Source organism: Erythrolamprus reginae, chromosome 4, assembly GCF_031021105.1.
Source record: "Erythrolamprus reginae isolate rEryReg1 chromosome 4, rEryReg1.hap1, whole genome shotgun sequence".
NCBI classification, from domain to species: Eukaryota; Metazoa; Chordata; class Lepidosauria; order Squamata; family Dipsadidae; genus Erythrolamprus; species Erythrolamprus reginae.
The window spans coordinates 64,028,843-64,050,228 of record NC_091953.1 but is presented as its reverse complement, the minus strand read 5'-3'; the positions used below and the strand labels follow the sequence as shown (position 1 = coordinate 64,050,228).

Sequence of the window (21,386 nt, the reverse complement as noted above, 5' to 3'; positions counted from 1 at the left end):
TTATCTGACACTGGTGACTCCCCCCCACAACTTTAACCTTAAGACTGTCTACTCTTGACCTTACCCCATTCCTAAGAGCTCTGTAAGGGGTGTGCATAAATGCATCATTGTGCCTACTGTCCCTGTCCTAATGTTTCCATTTATTTGTATCAATTACATGTACTGTATTCATAAATATGTTTATACTTATATCTATTATCTTATATATGCTTGACAAATATATTTATATATATATAAAACTAATAGCTGGGAAAAGGATGGTGTTTTACAGGCTTCAATCTCATTGCTTAAAGTTTACTAAACCATTATCTGATCAGTTACAACTCCAATCACAGTTTCTTTATGTTGGATGCGGGAATTTATTTGATCAAAGACTGCAATTCTGATGAATTCTGGATCCAGGTATCTCATCACCTTTGGCGATGGTGAGCTATCCTGCTGCCATCTCCAAGAGGGAAATCCAGAATTCCTCACATTTACAATTTTTTATTCCATACAAAGTATTTCCTCTTCAGAAAAATATACAAAGTGAGCAGGTTTCCCATTTTAGTCTATATTTAATTTGAACTTGTATAAATTTCATTATGGATGAAGATCAAATCTTTCAAACAGAAGTAAAAGTTTCACATAATTTGGAATGTAGAAACAAATTCATCTATCTGATGGCCTGCAGACAATTTGATTGAATTTGTATTGATTCTAGCAAATATCCTTACTGGCAAATCATTCTGTGAGGTGTTGACAATCCACATTTCAAATGGTTTTTGAAAGCAATGCCAAGTAATTTATGAATGTCGCTATATATGATATAGAAAACAAAGAGACATATAGGACTGTCACTGGAGCATTTTTTAAAAAAGGTTTATACAGGAGAAACCCCCCCAATTATGTGTGAAAGCTCCTTCAAGTATAGTTTTTATATGCTTACTCTTAACTACTGTAGGTCCTCTGAAATGGTGCTTAGTTCTAGCTACACATACTTAGAATTAGGCTAGTTTTCTTACTCTGTTTCCTTGTAATGTTTATTTATCCACCATTTTTGTACAAATATGCTGCAAAAATATTGTACTGTACAGATATTGTGAAGCTGTATATCTTCATAGACACATCCCATAGTTTTCTGCAATAGTTGGAGATGATTTAAAACAGAGGGTCAAAATATCCCGGTCTTGCTGGGGAGAGGCAGGTATGGCGGAAGCCATGGAGCTAGCCGTTCCAGGGGAAGGAGGGATCGCTGCTTAGTAGCGATCCCTTCTTCAGGCTCCATGAGCTTAACTCAAGGCACTGGTGATGAGTGTAATTCTGGCCCTGGGCTCAAGTTGTTGCTACTCAATGCCAGGTCGGTGGTAAATAAAGCTCTCCTCATCCGGGATCTGATCCTGGATGAGGAGGCCGACCTGGCTTGTGTGACCGAAACCTGGCTGGGCCCGGAGGGAGGAGTTCCTCTCTCTGAAATTTGCCCAGCTGGGTTTCGGGTATGGCACCAACCTCGACCCCAGGGAAGGGGGGGAGGAGTGGCTATTATAGCCAGGGAGAGTCTTGGCCTGCATAGGCTCATTGCTCCAGAGGTTGCGGGTTGCGAGTCCCTCCTGGTGAAGTTGGAGTTAGGGGTTCAGATGGGCTTGTTACTCACGTACCTGCCTCCCAGCTGCGTGTCAACAGCCCTGCCTGTGCTACTCGAGGAGGTGGCCGGGCTGGCGGTGGAGTTCCCCGGACTTATCGTCCTGGGGGACTTCAATCTGCCGTCGCTCGGCGGTTCCTCTGGACTGGCACAGGAGTTCATGGCCACCATGACAGCCATGGACCTGACTCAAGTAGTTCAGGGTCCGACTCACGAGGGTGGGCACGCACCCGATATGATATTCCTCTCTGAGCAACTGAGTAATGATCTGAGATTAAGGGGCTTAGAAGTGTTGCCTTTGTCGTGGTCAGATCATTTCCTACTGAGGCTTAACTTCCTGGCTCCAATCCTTCCCTGCAGGGAGGCGGAACCAATTAGGAGGTTCCGCCCCAGACGCCTGATGGATCCAGAAGGCTTCCAGATGGCGCTTGGGGTGATTCCAGATACACTTGTCCACAGTTCGGCAGAGTCTCTTGCTGAGCCCTGGAACAAGGCTGCAGGGGAGGCTCTTGACCGGATTGCGCCGTTGCGACCTCTCCGCGGCACTAGACCCTGTAGAGCTCCATGGTTCAACGAGGAGCTCCGGGTGTTGAAGCGCCAGAAGAGACGTCTGGAGAAGCGATGGAGGAAGAGTAAGTCCGAATCCGATCAAACACTTGTAAGAGCTCATATTAAGACTTACGAAGTGGCGCTCAAGGCGGCAAGATGCGCATATCATGCCGCCTTGATTGCATCAGCGGAATCCCGCCCGGCCGCTCTGTTTAGGGTAACCCGCTCCCTTCTTAATCAGAGGGGAGTTGGGGAGCCCTTGCAGAGTAGTGCCGAGGATTTTAACACGTTTTTCGCTGATAAAATCGCCCGGATCCGAGCGGACCTCGACTCCAATTGTGAAACAGAGTCGACTGACAATGAGTCAGTCGAGGTGACTGGGGCTAAACGTCTTTGTCCATCTGTCTGGGAGGAGTTTGACTTGGTGACACCTGATGAAGTGGACAAGGCCATTGGAGCTGTGAGTTCCGCCACCTGTTTACTGGATCCGTGTCCCTCTTGGCTGGTTTCGGCCAGTCGAGGGGTGACATGGAGCTGGGTCCAGGAGATTGTCAACGCCTCCTTGGGTAGGGGGTCCTTTCCGCCCCTTTATAAGGAGGCGGTTGTGCGCCCCCTCCTCAAGAAGCCTTCCCTGGACCCAGCTGTGCTTAATAACTACCGTCCAGTCTCCAACCTTCCCTTCATGGGGAAGGTTGTCGAGAAGGTGGTGGCACTTCAACTCCAGCGGTCCTTGGATGAAGCCGATTATCTAGGTCCTCAGCAGTCTGGATTCAGGCCTGGCTACAGCACGGAAACTGCTTTGGTCGCGTTGATGGATGATCTCTGGCGGGCCCGGGACAGGGGCTTGTCCTCTGTCCTGGTGCTCCTTGACCTCTCAGCGGCTTTCGATACCATTGACCATGGTATCCTTCTGCGCCGGCTGGAGGGGTTGGGAGTGGGAGGCACTGTTCTTCAGTGGTTCTCCTCCTACCTCTCCGGTCGGTCGCAGTCGGTGTTAGTGGGGGGTCAGAGGTCGACCCCCGAGGTTTCTCCCTTGTGGGGTGCCTCAGGGGTCGGTCCTCTCCCCCCTGCTATTTAATATCTACATGAAACCGCTGGGTGAGATCATCCAAGGGCATGGGGTGAGGTATCATCAATATGCCGATGATACCCAGTTGTACATCTCTACCCCATGTCCAGTCAACGAAGCAGTGGAAGTGATGTGCCGGTGCCTGGAGGCTGTTGGGGCCTGGATGGGTGTCAACAAACTCAAACTCAACCCAGACAAGACGGAGTGGCTGTGGGTTTTGCCTCCCAAGGACAATTCTATCTGTCCATTACCCTGGGGGGGGGGAATTATTGACCCCCTCAGAGAGGGTCCGCAACTTGGGCGTCCTCCTCGATCCACAGCTCACCTTAGAAAAACACCTTTCAGCTGTGGCGAGGGGGGCGTTTGCCCAGGTTCGCCTGGTGCGCCAGTTGCGGCCCTATTTGGACCGGGAGTCATTGCTCACAGTCACTCATGCCCTCATCACCTCGAGGCTCGACTACTGTAACGCTCTCTACATGGGGCTACCTTTGAAAAGTGTTCGGAAACTTCAGATCGTGCAGAATGCAGCTGCGAGAGCAATTATGGGCTTCTCCAAGTATGCCCATATCACTCCAACACTCCGCAGTCTGCATTGGCTGCCGATCAGTTTCCGGTCACAATTCAAAGTGTTGGTTATGACCTATAAAGCCCTTCATGGCACCGGACCTGAATATCTTCGGGACCGCCTCCTGCCGCACGAATCCCAGCGACCGGTTAAGTCCCACAGAGTTGGCCTTCTCCGGGTCCCGTCGACTAAACAATGTCGTCTGGCGGGACCCAGGGGAAGAGCCTTCTCTGTGGGGGCCCCGACCCTCTGGAACCAGCTCCCCCCTGAGATTAGGATTGCCCCCACCCTCCCTGCCTTTCGTAAACTCCTTAAGACCCACCTTTGCCGTCAGGCATGGGGGAACTAAAACACCTCCCCCTTGCCCATGTTGTTTTGTTGATTGATTGACTGTCTGCCTGTTTTTTATATATACTGTTTTTATGAGATTATTAATTTAAATTGTAACTAGATGGGTGGGCATTGGATTTGGTATTATGTACTGTACTGTTTTTTATTATTGTTGTGAGCCGCCCCGAGTTTGCGGAGAGGGGCGGCATATAAATCCAATAAACCTAACCTAACCCATTATTCTTTCAATATGTTATTTTGTTAAGATATTCATGAACTGGGAGAGCCCATGTTAACAAGGTCAGCCAATGAATAGGCATAACAACTATGGGAGCTAAACACTTTTGAGTCTGTGCAGAGAATCGAAACTGAAAACTTAAGCTTAATGCTGGGCGTGACTCAGTCCCACTCTGCACTCTCTGCCCGTTCTGTACTTCTATGCTTGTCTGCTGTGCTGAAATGAAACTAATTCCTGCTTGTGTTTACTTGAAGAACAACTCTGCTAATGGTATTGTAAATTCATCTGTTATTATGTTTATCAAGAAGTTATTGAATCCAGCTGAATTTTTGCAAACTTTAATATATTTGATCCATCAGCCTAAAGTTCTCTGGGTAGTTTTCTATCCAATGATTAATCAAACCTGACTTTGCTTCTAAACCCACACAAGATCAGCCAAGTTACAGCCAAGCCACCTGTTACAGCTTTAGAACATGACCCTAGCATAATTATATCCACAAGTTAGCTGTACTTGTTTAAAACCTACACACACACACCACTGAATATTTCTTAAAGTTACTACTAAAACCATTTTAAAAGGCAAAGTGGCTTTAATACAATATGTTTTCCAGATATTAGTGATTGGCTAAAATAAAAAAGGAAAACAAACAAATGTAAGACTGATATTGATACCTTGCAGCTGTTCTCAGTAGAAAAGCCCAGGGACAACAAATCTTCTTGGATTGGAACAAATTCTACTTTTAAACACATATTAATTAATGGTAATGATGTGGTAAAGTGGTGTGAAATATGTACTGTGTTTATTTAAAGTAACACAAAGTGAACAAAACAATCCACATTAAATTTGACATATAGCTACAAAATTATCCAGGCTTGAAAGTCAGTCTAATTAACGCTTGAATACAGTAATATGGAATTATAAAGTACAGGTAGTCCTCCACTTTTGAGCCCAAAATTTTTGTTGCTAAGTGAGATATTTATTAAGTGAATTTTGCCTCACTTTACGATTTTTCTTGCCACAGTTGTTAAATGCATCCCTGCAGTTGTTAAATTAGTAACATGATTGTTAAATGAAGCTGGCTTTTTCATTCATTTTGCTTGTCAGGTCACAAAAGGTAATCACATGACCCCAGAAAACTGCAACCTTTATAAATGTGAGTCAGTTGCCAAGCAGCTGAATTTTGATCACATGACCATAGGGATGATGCAATGGTTGTGTGAAAGATGGTTGTAAATCACTCTTTTCAGTGCTGCTGTAACTTTGAAGAGTCACTAAATGAACTGAAGTTGAAGACTACCTGTACTCTTTAGCCTGTTTAAACAATATTGTCTTCGTGGCAAGGGAAACAAAGGCAAGGATGACTAATAAAGCCATAAAGGGAAAGTCTTCGGAGAGGGGCGGCATACAAATCTAAATAATAAATAAATAAATAAATAAATAAGCAAAGTAATTTTATCAAATTTTATTTTTCAAATTTTATCAAACTTCATTAAAACATATTTGAATGCTGGTTTCAAAATTTGGTATTGATATTTCTTCTAATTACTGGCAGTTAAATGAAATAACTAAGGCAAATATTAACATTTATTAAATAAAACATTTTCTTAAAATGCCCAGAAATACCCTTAATCTTGCTGGAAGCAAATTAATTGTAGATCTAATAAATCAGGGCACAGTACAATATTAGTGTAGAATAAACCTTAGTGTACAAATGAAACCATAGCACCACATAATCAAAGTTGTCATTAAGCATTCAACATACTCCTTTGATTTTATGTTACTGATAACATAAAATGCCTGTTTTACAATACACAAAGTATTTTCCAAATTTAACAGTTGCACCTGGTCCTCAACTTACAATCATTCATTAAGTAACTGTTTGAACTTACAGTGGTACTACGAAAATTAAGTTTATGACCCTTGCAGCATCCCCACAGCCATGCGATCAAAATTCAAATGCTTGTCAACTGGTTCATATTTATCGCACTGCCATGTTCTGGAGCCAAGTGATCTACCTTTCTGACAAATAAAGTCAATAGGGAAGCCAGATTCACTTCACAACCATATTACTAACTTAAAAACTGTTGGGATTCACTTAACAATGGTAGCAAGAAAGATTGTAAAATGAGGAAAAAATCACATAACAACTGCCTCATTTAGCAATGGAAATTTTGGGCTCAATTGTGTGTAGAAGTTGAGAACTACAGTACTTGTAGTTTGCGCTGATGCGGAACAGAACATTTTGCTGTCTAGAACAGGGGTCCCCAACCTTTTGGACCTCAGGGACCACTAATTCATAATTTTAAATCCCACAGGCCCTAATTCATAATTTTAAGTCCCGCAGACAACCAATATGATTTTTAAAAGGTAAATACATTTGTAAAATAATGATAAGAGAACTTTCATTTTATTTATATGAAATGCACCTATTTAACATAACAAAATTATAAATGCTTATTTAATAATAACAAAATCATAATTGTTTTCTAAAGCAGCTGGAATTCAAGAAAAAGATACAGAACAGGAAACAAAGGTAATACAAAGTAAAAGAAAAATAATACAAAAGATGGGGCAGCTTTTTATTCCCTAAGTATATGGAAATCAATGGCAGGTATTCCATTTATGTTCAAGTTTCAGTCTAGAAACAGAAGAAAAATATCATTTTTTTCAAGGGAAAAAACAACCCCAGTATCACAGTACTGCTCAGGGGAGACTGAACACAAAATAACAGTACACAGTACTTATGCAATGGTTGTAAGTGTGAGAAAACGGCCATGTCACTTTTTTCAGTGTCATTGTAAGTTTGAATAGTCACTTAATAAATGTTGCAAGTCAAAGACTGCCTTTACACTGCAGCCAGATCCATATGGGAAATCAAACAGGGCACATGACTTGTAGTTCAGGCCAGGAAAGGAACTATGGTTCTCCAGCATTCCTCAGCATTAACCAAGTTGAGAGTTGTAGTTTAGAACAGTGTTTTTCAACCAGTGTGCCGTGGCACACTAGTGTGCCGCGAGACATGGTCAGGTGTGCCCCGAAGCTCAGAGAGAGAAAGAAAACGAGAGAAAGAAAAAGAGAGAAAGAAAACAAGAGAGAAAGCAAGCAAGAGAAAGCAATCAAGAAAGAAAGAGAACGAGAGAAAGAAAGCAAGAGAGAGAAAGAAAGCAAGAGAGAGAGAGAAAGAGGGAGGGAAGGTGGGAAAGACAGAGGGAAGTAGGGAGGGAGAGAGAAAGAGCAAAGAAGAGGAAAGAAGAAGAGAGAAAGAGGGATGGAGAGAAAAAAAGAGGGAAAGAGAGAGAAATAGAGCAAAAGGGAGGGAGATAATTTTTTTGTCCAAACTTTTTTTAGCCCCCCCTCCCCCCCCCTCAATGTGCCCCATGGTTTTGCAAATGTAAAAAATGTGCCGCGGCTCAAAAAAGGTTGAAAATCACTGGTCTAGAATATAGGTCACCGACCTGTGGTCTGTGGACCACTGGTGGTCCGTGAGAAAATGTTGGTGGTCCATGGAGAATTCTTGGCTCCAGGGCCAGATATGGCCGAGAGCAATTAATCCAGTCCAGAAAGAAGAAAGGGGAAGAAGAAAGGGACTACAGTTACAGCTCTGGAATATGGGACTGACTTTCCTAACAATATTAGCAAGCCATCATCAAATAAGCTTCAATTATTTTGTAATAATTACATTAACTTTAACAACAATTTTGTTACAATTAAACAACTTTTAAAGATTTTGTTAGGATTAAATAAGCGTTTATGATTTTGCTATGTTAAATAGGTGCATTTCATATTAATAAAATGGAAGTTCTCTGATCATTATTTTACAAATGTATTCATCTTTTTTTTAAAAAAAATCATGTTAGTGGTCTGTGGGACTTAAAATTATGAATTGGTGGTTTATGTAAATTTGGTCCCTCAGGTTCAAACGTTTGGGAACCCTTGAACACCCAAAAGGCTACAGATGCCCTTCCTCATAGACTAGGTGTTTAGAAATATTGCATTATATCTTGGCAATAATAATAATAATAATAATAATAATAATAATAATCCTTTCAAATATTCAGACTATGGCTTTAAGATCCAAATCCCCCAAAGCACTCAAAAGGTATTTTCTCCAGCGGTTCCCATCCATCCATGGTGGCCTCTTCAACCAAAAAAGAATGAAAAATAATCTCTTCCTTGTGTTAAAAAAAGAACACTTTTTATTCATTGGTAGTAATTCCAAACATTGGGTTCAATTTTATAAAAAGTATTTAACAAGTTGAAGAACAATATAACTGCATATTTTGTAATTCAGTGAAAAACTTTTCCAATAGCCTATGTTCAAAAACCCCCCAAACAGAAAAACCCTATATGATAAGACAAATACATCAAATGATATGAGAAGGAGCACAAGCACCACTTTAGTCAAAAGGATATTAAGAGCTAATGGAACAGAGCAAAACTGAAATAGAGGAAGAAGATTCTCTATTCTTCATTTACATTGCCTTTTATATCAGCAATGTCCTATAATGATTAGTTGAAATATTACAAACAACCATTATATTTGGGGGAGGAAAGTTTTAAACCTGAAGGTTTTCAGGAAATAAGACTCAGCTGATTATTATGCACTTTAGAACTGTGAATATTCTGAGGATTAAGAAGTTTATCTTTATCATCTGACTAGTCATGCTGCCCAATGGGACATTCTTCACATGCAATCTCATGACATAGAGAAAAATAATTACCCATGCTTTACTATGAAACTGTGATGGGGCTTGATAAATTGACACTAAAATCTTGAAAATCAATGAGTAGTTTAAAAAAAGGGGACTATATTATTTCATTTGTGATGGTAAACTACCGGTAAGTTTCTGTTACAGATAAAGACATTATCTGCATAGCATAGACTTTCAATTTGTCCCACAGATGAATTGCTCCAGACTTCCCTGTAAACAACATTCCTGGTTTGGCTGGCTGACCTGACAGTGGTGGGTTCCTACTGGTACTGTCTACTCTGCTGTTCTGGTATCGGCCACCAGATTGCGCAATTTGCGCATGAACACTCTGGTGCCGGTCCTTTGGGGTGGCACCATATTTTTCCTGATTTTTTTGGCTATTTTGCTTCCTGCACATGCGCAGAAGCAAAATCTAATGAGGGGACGTTTGTGTGTGCGAGATTTTGGTTATTTTCTGTACATGTCAGTGCCGTAGGTTCATGATTGCAAGTAATTTGGAAGCTTCTACTGAATTAAACAGAATTTATCACACTATTGAGAGACCTAGGGTAGGATTAACATGAATACAAGCACTCCCTCATTTGACATTTCCTTTACCAAAGGTTGTTTGTTTGGCAGTAGCTAAGTACCAATCCATGACTAAAAGCAAATATGGTCACAGCCTTCCAGGAAATGCACACGTTTGATTCCTCTGCAACTCTTTCATGTAGAGGCCTAATTCATATCTTTCATAATATATTTGATTTTGGCTTGAAATGTTGTGTGAACTCAGCCACTATAAGTTAGTGAAATGTGTTTTATGATATAAAATTATGGTCCAGTTCCTAACCCATGAGAATTGTGTAAAGACTTCTAAAAATTGTTATCAGATTGTGATTTTTAATTAAGAAGAAGGGAAAAATGATTAAATGTATAATCAGAGAGTAATCATATGAGGTATAATGCATTTCAATTAAAATGTAAATTAAAAAAATCAAATTTAGTTTAGTCTTGGCCCCTCATGATTAGAACATTGTATAAAATTATAAGACCCCCTAATCCCATTGCAACAATAGGCAAATACACAATAGTAAAACAATTTAACAGACAAATAAACTACAACTGATTTCCCTCACCTCAAAAAACCTCACCCTTTGTAGAAAATACATGAGCCATTTAAGAGACCAGACACATACTCTAGCCTAAAACCTGGGAGAAGAACCAAATTTTATTAGCAATTTTGAACAGTCAAATTAATCTGTGGGTGGATGTTCTTCGAGACTTCAGATGTGACAGAAAAATAGGATTCGTGGTGCTCCAAAAATTAGGAAAAAAATTATATGCATGACTCTACAGAAGTAAAAGCACAAAGCTCAGATTGTAGCAGATTCTATGCTCATGAGGTAGAATTTAAATTCCTGTAAGGTTGATGTGAAATATAGACACACTTAGGTCATGCAGTATTCTCATATGGTTTGGTTTCTATCTGTCTTTTTTTTTTTTGGTCTGGCTAGCAGGATGTGCAACCTGGCCAGAAACCAGCCAGGCACAGGGTGGGGGAGAAAGGAGTGTCCAGGACAAACGCGAAACTGTCCTATCAACAGGAAAAGCTTACCTCATATTTTAGGCACTTTTGTGCTTATGCGCCAATTGTAAAATTCACAATGGCAATAGAAACGCTTACAGTTACACAGCCAGCAAGCTACATGGAATCAGCATCTACACCAGGATTTTGCTACTGCAGGTTATAGAAAGATCCTTTCTTTCTTTCTTTCTTTCTTTCTTTCTTTCTTTCTTTCTTTCTTTCTTTATTTCAGAAGTAGCAAATGCTATAGCAAGGTCAGGGGCTGTGATTCAAAAGGTCATGCAAAGGTAAACACAATGAAGACCAGAATTCAGATTATTCTAAAGTATTATAGAGCTGTTCCAAATTCAGAAAACATAAAGAGCACATTCATCAGTGGAAGGGGAGGGGAAAAGCTGTTTTGTTGTAGCAAGGAAAGTAATATTTTTACTTTTCTGGGCACCAAAACCTTGCCCAGCCAGAAACTGCTCCCATCTGTTTTTCAGCTGCATTAACAGTATATTAAAAAGTATATAATGCAATAAGGTTTCATTCAAATAAACTTCTACTATCCGTTGGGAGGCATACAAATCTGAATATACATACATACATACCTACATAAGACTTCCATCATCACTTGGGATTTATCACTCCAAAACAAGAAACAATTTTAATTATAGCCTCACCCCACCCAATACAATTAAGAGATATAGTATAAAGTTCTGGCCATCTCTCTGCAAAACCTCAGACTTTCAAAAAGGAAAGGGGGGGGGGAGAGGGTTTGGCTAACTATTTATAGAAAAATAAGTAAATGTTAGTAATGGATATTTTTTTTTAAAAAAAAGCCTGTTTGAATGATAATAAAGTCAAAGGCATTCAAGGACACAAGGTGGGTAACACGAGGACCCAGATTGTTGGGACCAATATGCTTACTCTCTGTAAACCTGCTTGGAGAGGGCTGTAAAAGCACTGTTAAGCTGTATAATATACTGCTCAAAAAAAGGGAACACTCAAAGAACACATCCTAGATCTGAATGAATGGAATATTCTCATTGAATATTTGTTCTGTACAAAGTTGAATGTGCACAACAGCATGTGAAATTGAGTGTCAGTGTTGCTTCCTAAGTGGACAGTTTGATTTCAAAGAAGTTTGATTTACTTGGAGTTACATTGTGTTGTTTAAGTGTCCCCTTTCTTTTTTTGAGCAGCGTATAAATCTAAACGCTAAGGCTATTGCTACACAATGGAGTTTTAAAGCGTGAGAATCGGCTGACTATTAACCAAACCCTCCGGAGTAAGAGAAAGGATATTTCGAAACCTTGGTTCCTGCGGTGGGGGCGGGGGGCAAAGGATGAGGAGATAATTTTTTTTAAAAAAGGAAGAATAGCAGAAACAATCACCGCCTTGGAAATCTGTGAGCAACGGAGATAGTAGCCTCGAAGTAGTGGCTTCAGTCGGATCTTAGGTACTTCTAAGTGCTTCAGAAAGCCCCATCTATTTCTCCCAACAGCATTCGGACGCTTTTAACCCAGGGTTCCCCACCGGAATGGACTCCAGAACCAAAGCCGCTTTAAAGCCACAGAACGCCAGGATTGCCTGAAGCGCTGTACTCGCCCCCCCCCTCCCCGGGTCCTCGAATCGCCCAGGATAGGGAAAGGGGGAGAGACCCGCTCCCCGATGCGGTGGCGGAAAGGAGACGCGAACTCACAAACGGGTCAACTTTAGGAGGGGAAACCTCCCTTCTCATTGGTTCACTAGACCCGCTCCCGGCGGGCGCCCCTACCTTCTGCGGCGGGGTGCCGAGGAGCAGCTCGAAATAGTAGCCGCGTCCCGAGTCTCCCTGCAGGTTGTCCACCATGGCCAGAAAGTTGAGGGAACCGCCGGGATCCGACGCCAAGGCCAAGCCCGGGGCTTCTGGGAGGGCCGCTTCTCTCTCTCCGCCGCTCCGCGACTTGAGCACCACGGGCGTGGGAACCAAGGGGTTCTCGGGGACCGCCGGAGGAGACACTCGGAGAGGGAAGGCGAAGCGAGCCCGGCCGCGCTCCGTCACCGCTAGCAGGAACAGCACCGCCACACAGGCAGCCGTCGGAGACATCTCCCCCCGCCCGGTCGCCGCAACTCGAGGCAGTTCGAGAGGAGGGAGCCGCTGCCTGCCCTGCGCTGCTGTTTCTCAAAGCGGCCGCGACGGCGAGAGGCGAGGGCAGCCCTGCTTCATGGTGCTCCTTCCCGCATGGCCATCCTGCCAAGAGCTCCCTCAAGACCGCCCCGAGAAAGTTTCTTCCCGGAGCTCGAAGCGCCTCAGGACGGCGCGCCGTCTTCTTTTCCAGTAAACTTCCCAGCGGATGTGACGGGGCTTGCAAATTGTTCTGAGGGAAAGCACCCCGCGGGGCGGTCAGTTCGACTAAGCGCACTCTCCGCCTGGGCCGGTGGGCCGGTCAGCCCTCCCCGTGGCCCCGGCGAACGCCCCGGAGGGCGGGAAAGGCGCCAGAGAGGAAGGAGGGGAAATTTTTCCTCATAAGGAAATGGACGATTAAAAAAAAAAAGCTAAGCTGTTCGAAGCTGAGGAAGTGCGGGGCTTCTGTAAAAGGAAAGCTGCGTGGAGTTGCGACAGCCTGTGTGGAAAACTTTTCTATGGCTCAGAAATTGAATCAGCTGATTGACGCAACCTTCTCTGGTTTTCAAAATACTGTATACTTTCTCACAAGCCGGAGGTCAATTTGTCCCTGGTGTTAGAATCCTGTAACCCGTGAGAAGAGGAGTCGCTGATGACAACAGTTTTTCTGACCAGTCTCTTGATCATGACGATCACATGGTCATCCAGGCAAGGTCTCTCATGCATTTTGATTGGAAATCCCCATTTCAGCCTCCCATTCCAGCATTTATATTTGTAGATGAGGGAATCTATTTGTGGAGTCCTTGGTATTGACTTGCACACATTTCATAACCTGACTAGGTAATATCATCTTTACTCAGTGAAGGGCTACCAAAATTTTTACTACCACACTGTGGGCGTGGCTTATGCAGGAAGCCCTGCATTTTCCTTCAACATCTTTCAGTGCAAATTGGGTGCTCTGGGGTGGAGCTACATTTTCCCTACCCCACTGCTCCCCCCCTCCGTCCAGGCAGTAGCTGTACACCATTTTGAGGTTCTTAGATTTTATTACCGTAGTTATAAACGGTATACTATTGAACTATATATATGTATCACATGTTTTTGCTGGAATTTTAAAATTAAAGGAGACTAGGATGGCACCATTTCGGCCTTGTTCTGGCCTCATCGGCTAGCCACACCCTTACTGGGATTTGATCCGACAGCTTCTGCCTTGTAAGGCAGAGAATTAACCACCAGACCTGATCCCTTCAGCTTTGTATATATATATATATATATAATTATATATATAATTAATTTTCAAATTCAGTAAAAAGAAATGTGACATATGTATGTATGTATGTATGTATGTACTGTATATGTGTGTATCACATGTTTTTGCTGAATTTTTAAAATTAAGGGAGACCATTTCGCTATTTCGGCCTTATTCTGGCCTCATCAGCTAGCCATACATATTAGCTCTTCTATTAGTAGCCTTTACTCACAGTACCCATCAAGATATAAAAGGTGCCCTATGTAAGCTGGGGTCATATATTTGACTACGGTAGTAATGTGAGTCGGTCTGTCTTGCTTGAACTCTGGTTTATTTGTAAATGTATAGATGAAAGTAATGTATGATCCCCAAATTATTACAAAGCATAGTTACCGTATTTTTCGCTCTATAAGACGCACCTGCTGATAAGACGCACCTAGATTTTAGAGGAGGAAAATAGAAAAAAAATATTTTGAGCCAAAAAGTAGGCTAAAATATTTATTACAATAACACTGCCCTAGGGGAATTGGGAAAATATACAAACAAGCCCCCCTCTCTCTTTCTTTCTTTCTTTCTATCTCTCCCTCTTTTTCTCTACCTTTCTTTCTCTCTCTCTCCCTTTCTCTGTCCCTCTCTTTCTCTCTGTTCTTCTCTTTCTTTCTCTCTGTCCCTCTTTCTTTCTCTCTGTCCCTCTCTTTCTTTCTCTCTGTCCCTCTCTTTCTTTCTCTCTGTCCCTCTTTCTTTCTCTCTGTCCCTCTCTTTCTTTCTCTCTGTCCCTCTCTTTCTTTCTCTCTCTCTGTCCCTCTCTTTCTTTCTCTCTGTCCCTCTTTCTTTCTCTCTCTTATCTCTCCTTCTCTCACTCACTCTCTTTGTATCTCTCTTTCTCTCTCTCCTTCTCTATCTCTCCCTCTTTCTCTCTCCCCCTTTCTATCTCTCCTCTTTCTCTCTCTTTCTTTCTCTTTCTCTCTCCCTTATTTTTTCTGTTTTTCTGCTGTGGGCGGAGAGCGTGCGGCCCAGACCCTGAGCAGAAAGGGGCCTCCGTGGCTCCCGAGTGGCATCCGAAACCCGCTGGGCAATCTGCCAGGTGCTTTAGGGCCCCTCAAACCCCGACGACCTCACCCCCGGGGCCCTCCGCCGCCCCCGGATCCTGGCCGGGACAGGGCAGCTTCCTCTGACAGGCGCCGCGCGGGGCCGAGGGGGCTTCAAAACTCAGGCGCCGCGTGGGGCCGAGGGGGCTCAGCAGGAGGCACAGCGGCGGGCGGAGAGAGGGAAGGGGGGCAGCGGCGTCCCTCCTGGCCTTGCCGGGCCGCCCGACCCTCCCCACCTCCTACAAACGCGGCGGGGGGAGAGCGAGGAGCCGGCTCCGGCGGGCGCAGGGCTTGGCTGGCTGGCGGGGGGAGCGCCGCTGGTGGTGCGGAGGGAGACCCTCCTCCGGGAGGGAGGGGGCCAGGCAGCAGCTAGCCAGCCAGCCGGCGGGATGGCGCTTCCGAGTTCGCAGCCAAACTTTGCACAGGCGGCGGCCGGCTGCGAGCGACTGGCTGGGTTTTGGGTCTTCGAGACCTCCCCGCCTCCTGAAGCGATTCCCGTAGCCTTCCCAAAGGCTCGGAGCCGCCAACGCTCCTCCGGTGCCGCTCCGCCTCCTAAACCTGCGCGGTGGAGGCGTCCCCCGGCCCAGCACTTCCGGAGGCCGAAAGGCGCGGCTCTCTTCGGGGTTGGGAAGAGGAGAGGCGGCAACAGAGGCGGCGGTCTCCAGATGAGTATATCGCCGCCCCCCTCTGCTCCAGCGCCCCCCCCCCCTGCCTGCATCTTTGCTCCATAAGACGCGGCTGATTTTTCATCCTACTTTGGGAGGAAAAAAACTGCGTCTTATGGAGCAAAAAATACGGTAATTCATGAGTTTTCATTGTATGAACAAGACATCAAGATTGTCATTGTATGAACAAGACATAATATGCTTAGTGCCAAAAATAATTTGAGTTGCAATAAAACAACAGCTATGAAGATTAGAAACTATTCATTGCCTAGACAGAATTTTGTCCATGTTTCTTGAACTGGAGAAGGGCATTTTGAAGGAAAAGGGGAAACTAATCACTACCTCAACTGACCAAACTTATCTGACAGCATAGGTGCAATAAATGCCTACATCCACTGTTCCCTCTAAGGTGTGTGGCCACGTGGCCGCGCACCCAAGGATGAACTGCTGTGCAGCATTTTCTAACGCTGAGCAGTGGAACCGGGCGCTGTTTCTCCCCATCTGGTGGTGCCTGATGCACAACGTAGTGCCCATCCGCCCGCCATGCAGAGTCTGTGGTGGGGACTCCGCCAGAGCAGCATGCTCTGATCGTAGAAACTTTCTTCATTTTTTGAACTGAGGTTTGAACTTCCCACTATTAGCGCAACGCTCCTCACGTTTATTTACCAGAAAAGAATTCCCCAGAGAGCTGGCAGTTGAAGTCCGCCAGATTTAAAGTTGCCGAGACCCCCTGCTCTAAAATGTTTGAGCTCTAAAATGGGCGGTGTTCTGTCGGGCTCTCTGGTAGAATTCTCCCAAAAATTCACAGGTACAAATTTCAGACACACACACATGTTTGAAAATTCAAAACAATGTTCTTTATAATGAAAATTCACTTAAACTAAGCCCTCTTTTGGTATAGCAAAGAGCACTCGTCTCCAAACAAACTGGTAATTTATACAAGTCCCTTATCAGTTCTGTGATACTTAGCTTGCAGCTGTGAGGCAATTCACAGTCCTTCTTTCACAAAGTGAAACACACTTTGCTCTGGTTTAGTTTCAAAGCGGGGGAAAATCAGCACACAAAGGGTCAAAGTCAGTAAAGCAGTCATGAAACACAATGATCAGATAATCCTCCACAATGGCCAAACCCACAGGCTGCTTTTTATAGCAGCCTCACTAATTACCACAGCCCCACCCAACCACAGGTGGCCTCATTTTGTTTGATAATAATCTCTCAGTTGTTGTTGCCTATGCATCGCTCTCCGCATGTGTGGCTGTATCATTAACTCTTGTTCTGAATCCAAGGAGGAGCTAGATAATTGATCTCCTTCTGCCACACTCTCCTCCTCCCTGTCACTCATGTCTTCTTGGTCAGAGGAGCCTTCATCATCAGATTCCACCGGGGGGGGGGCAAAACAGGCCTGCAGCATGTGGATGTCTCCCCCACATCCACAGTCCTTGGGGCAGGAGCTGGGCCAGAGCTAACCACAACAGGCGGTAGGGGAGGGAGGCCCCCTAATTATCATTTACAGTGGGGAGCTAATCGGGATTCGCTCAACCAGGCAGGAAGGCAGGATTTTTTTTGCTGCTTTGTGACCAAGAGCAAGAATGGCGATTGCTAATTGTTGCCTGGCTGCTGCTCCGTCTGCGTCCAGCAAAGGCAGCCAGCAACTTGAGTCTAAAGAGAAGGAACAACACTAGCCAGATTGTTTCCTGCAAGTTCGAAAGCAGCCGGACTTTTGTTTAGATCCGCCTTTGATGAGGGTAGAGGGAAATGAGGGTTTGCCTTAAATTAGGCTCTTTTAACACACTGCAGTTATTTAAGGACAAGCCTTACTTCGGATAACCTCATTTTGATTATTTGGTGCAGGGATCTCCAACCTTGACAACTTTAAGACTTGTGGACTTCGACTCCCAGAATTCTTCAGCCAGCAAAACCAGCTGAGGAATTCTGGGAGTTGAAGTCGGCAAGTCTTAAAGTTGCCAAGGTTGGAGACCTCTGATTTGACAGATGATGGTAGTTTTTTTTCTTTCTCAGACAAAAAATGTAAGGGGAGGAAGTTGATTTCTTGACCTGCAAACTTGACCTTTTCTGTAACAGTTGGTTTCTTGAGTTACAGAAGCTAAACACCAATCAAGACAGGGATTGAAATCAAGAAGCAAAGTTGTTGTTTGTGAGCTTTTGAGAGCTTATGCAAAATTGCTTGTGTGTCCAATCACACTTGGCCAAAAAATGGCAATAGCATTCAGACTTATACAACGTTTCATGGTTCCTTTACAGCCCTCTCTAAGTAGATTACAAAATCAGCATATTGCATAGGGGTCCTTATTTCCTTCTAAATAAGGTGGCTGAATATACGTTCAAAAATGTTAGTAACTGAGGTCTCTCTTGCCATGTCCTGCTGTTTGTATTAAGGATGAACACAGCAGGAGTTGCTGTGATAAACAGTGTGAATGAACTTTAGTGGATGTCACTTCATCCCTGATTTGTTGACATTATTATTTTTGCAGAGCACAGCCATAACTGAGTGGAGTTTAAAAATTCTGGTTAGTGTTCTACTAGGAAATGGAACCATACTCTTCAATTTTAGGGTGCTTTAGGATCCAGCAGTCCTAAGATAGAAAGAGAAAAAGCGAAAGTGAGAGGAGGGAAAGAGAGAGAAAGAAAGAGGAAGGAAGAGAGGGAGAAAAAGAGAGAAAAAGAGGAAGGAAAGGAGAGAAAGAGAGCGAGAGGGAGGGAAGGAGGGAGGGAAAGAAATAGGGAGAGAGAAAGAAATAGAAAGAGACCGAGGAAGGAAGAGAGATAGAGAGAGGAAAGAAGAAAGAGAAAGAAAAAGAAAGAAAAAGAAAGGAAGGAAGAAGGAAAGAAAATGAAAGAAAGAAAGAAAGAAAGAAGGAGGGAGAGAGAGAAAGAAAGTAAGGAAGGAAGAAAGAGAGAGGAGAGAGAGAAAAGGTGAGAAAAAGAAAAAGAAATGAGAAAATAATAGAGGGAGAGAATGAGAGATGGAAAAGAGGGAAACGAAAGAGAGAATAGTAGCATGAAGGGAAGGACGATGTTCTGGAAGCACTGTACCAAACACTCCAATTGGAGGATTTTCAATGGGATGGATTAATATTATATAATAAATACAGACTCCTCGATTTATGACTTACATAGTTAAGTGACTTGTGCTCTTATCTTTCATATTGGTTATTTAAGAGGGCAATATATAGCAAAATGAATAATTAATGATAGATGGTTGATTGCTATTTGATTATTTGATCATTATTTGTTTAATATACAGTATAATGACTTTTTTCTTCTAACGCATAATGGATTATATCTATGAATATATTGAATGGTGACATATACTGTACAGAGATTAGTAGTAATGATATTTAATAGGTGATATATGTTTGCTAAGTTGACCTATATGATGTATGTTCTTTTTTAGTGAGGAGAAAAACAATAAGAAAAAATCTTTGTAATTAAAATTATCCGCTCAGGGAAGGATTTAGAGGGCGTAAGAGTGAGTGACATCTGTGAAAAAAAACCCAGGTGATCAGGCATGAAAATGTGCTGCTCAGACATTATACTTTTCTGCCCACACCGAAAAAAAATTAGAGGGAAGCTAAAAAATATTGGAAGAACCTCCATAGATGGTTACAAGAAATAACAGGAACCATGATTGAATTCACCCCAGAATTATTCTTATTAGGCATTATCAGGAAAATATATCCAAAAAATATTAAATATTTATTGCTACATATTGTGATGGCACAAAAATCACCCACGCACTAAAATGGAAGGACTCCAAAGTACCTGGAGATAAAGAGATAGTTTTTAAAAAATTTCATTGTGCAGAAATGGACTGACTTACCATGGAATTGAATGATAAAAAAGACTCGGACTATTATGCTACCAGGACAATGTGGTATAAATGGATACAAAAAAAGAAAACAAACTCACAGTGAAAATTGGTTTATTATATAGGACTATGTGTACAGATATACGAACTTATAGCATATGGACAAGAATGTTAAAATACAGAAGCTGACCCAGTTGAAAATATTTAATCTGTACATGTGTAAATGTTTGTTTACATGTTGTGTTTGTGTTGTGTTTTTAATATACCGTATTTTCCGGCGTATAAGACGACTGGGTGTATAAGACGACCCCCTAACTTTTCCAGTTAAAATATAGAATTTGAGATATACTCGCTGTATAAGACTACCCCTCTTCTGACAGACAAATACCGAGGAGCACTAGACAACCCAGACGTGGAGGAGGGAGGCTCGAGCTTGAGAAGGACAGATCGCTTTTCCCCAGGATGGAGAGGGGGAGAGAGAGGGAAGGAAAGAAGAGAGGGGGAGAGGGAGAGAATCTCTCTCCCCCGCCCCCCGCCCCTCTCTCTGTGACATAAAAGGACAAAGCTCAGCCAGAGAGGAACTCTCCGGTCAAAGATCTCTCAGCAAACACACTACGGAGCAGAATCCAGTTTCCTTCTTCAATGGCGGTGGTGGGTGGGGTTTGGAAAGTAGGGAAACGCGTCGGTCAGGACTGCTGACTTTGTTTCACACTGCTGCTGGGTTGGCTGGCTTTTTAAATATTTGTTTCATACAAACGGACCAACCCAGGAATAAACTCACCCACCGCTGCCTTGAGGCACTTTAGACTTGCCTGGAGACTCAGAGAGTAAATATTAGTAGTTCTGATTTCGCGAGCACCCCGATTCATGCTTTATTTTGTGAGATCGGGAAAGGGGGGGACGAGGAGATTACGGTAACGCCAAGCCACTCGGGGGGAATACAAACGCTCATCCTCTCCGTTGAACTGTCTCCCCGCCCTGCCTCGGGTCGCAGACCCTTTCTCAGCCCCCGGGAAAGCTGATTTGCTTTGGATTTGTCCTGCAGCGCGGATCAGCTCCCCCCCCCTCTTTGTTTGGAGCTCAGACTCCCGGAGCTCCAGCCCTCTCTGGAAAGGTTCCCGATGAGGAATCCACGCAGAGCCAAGCAGGCAGCTCGGCAGTTCTTTGCACGTCGCATCTAAATACATCGGCTGGACCCCACTGCTTTGCCGCCACTCCCGCCGCCGGCTTTGCTGGGGTCGAGTGCCACGCCCGGCGGCAGGAACTGCGGGGGGTAGCCGGCGTATGCTCCGGCGTAACGAGCCCTTGCCGCAGCTATCCGCCGCTTCTTTCTTCTCTGCATCGCTTCCGCTACTCCCGCCGCCACCTTTGCTCTCCCCGCCGGGCAAGAGGCAAAGGCGGCGGGAGTAGCGGAGGCGAGGCGGAGAAGAAAGAAGCGGCGGATAGCTGCGGCAAGGGCTCGTTACGCCGGCTACCCCCCGCAGTTCCTGCCGCCGGGCGTGGCGATCAACCCCAGCAAAGCCGGCGGCGGGAGCGGTGGCAAAGTGGCGAGGTCCAGCCCTCTAGCCGGCGCCTCGCCAGCTATCCGCCGCTTCTTTCTTCTCCGCCTCGCCTCCGCTACTCCCGCCGCCGCCTTTGCCTCTTGCCTGGCGGGGAGAGCAAAGGCAGCGGCGGGAGTAGCGGAGGCGAGGCGGAGAAGAAAGAAGCGGCGGATAGCTGGCGAGGCGCCGGCTAGAGGGCTGGACCCCGCCGCTTTGCCGCCGCTCCCGCCGCCGGCTTTGCTGGGGTTGAGCGCCACGCCCGGCGGCAGGAAA

At 44.4% G+C, this 21,386-nt stretch overlaps 1 protein-coding gene and 1 long non-coding RNA gene across 4 annotated transcripts in view; one reads left to right on the top strand and one right to left on the bottom strand.

Annotated features, from left to right (window-relative positions):
* The window catches only part of BACE2 (beta-secretase 2), a 34,838-nt gene extending 21,412 nt beyond the window's left edge, over nucleotides 1-13,426 (bottom strand). Inside the window, exon 1 of the mRNA XM_070750475.1 lies at nucleotides 12,412-13,426. Coding sequence (XP_070606576.1) covers nucleotides 12,412-12,723 — 312 coding nt within the window. The 5' untranslated portion in view covers nucleotides 12,724-13,426. The remainder of the gene's footprint in view (nucleotides 1-12,411) is intronic.
* LOC139166648 (uncharacterized) overlaps nucleotides 10,562-21,386 on the top strand; it is a 42,805-nt gene continuing 31,980 nt past the window's right edge. For 2 of the 3 annotated variants that reach the window (XR_011559004.1, XR_011559005.1), the window contains exon 1: nucleotides 10,562-13,454. This is a non-coding gene — a long non-coding RNA (uncharacterized lncRNA). The remainder of the gene's footprint in view (nucleotides 13,455-21,386) is intronic. The other variant, XR_011559006.1, reaches the window with a different exon arrangement.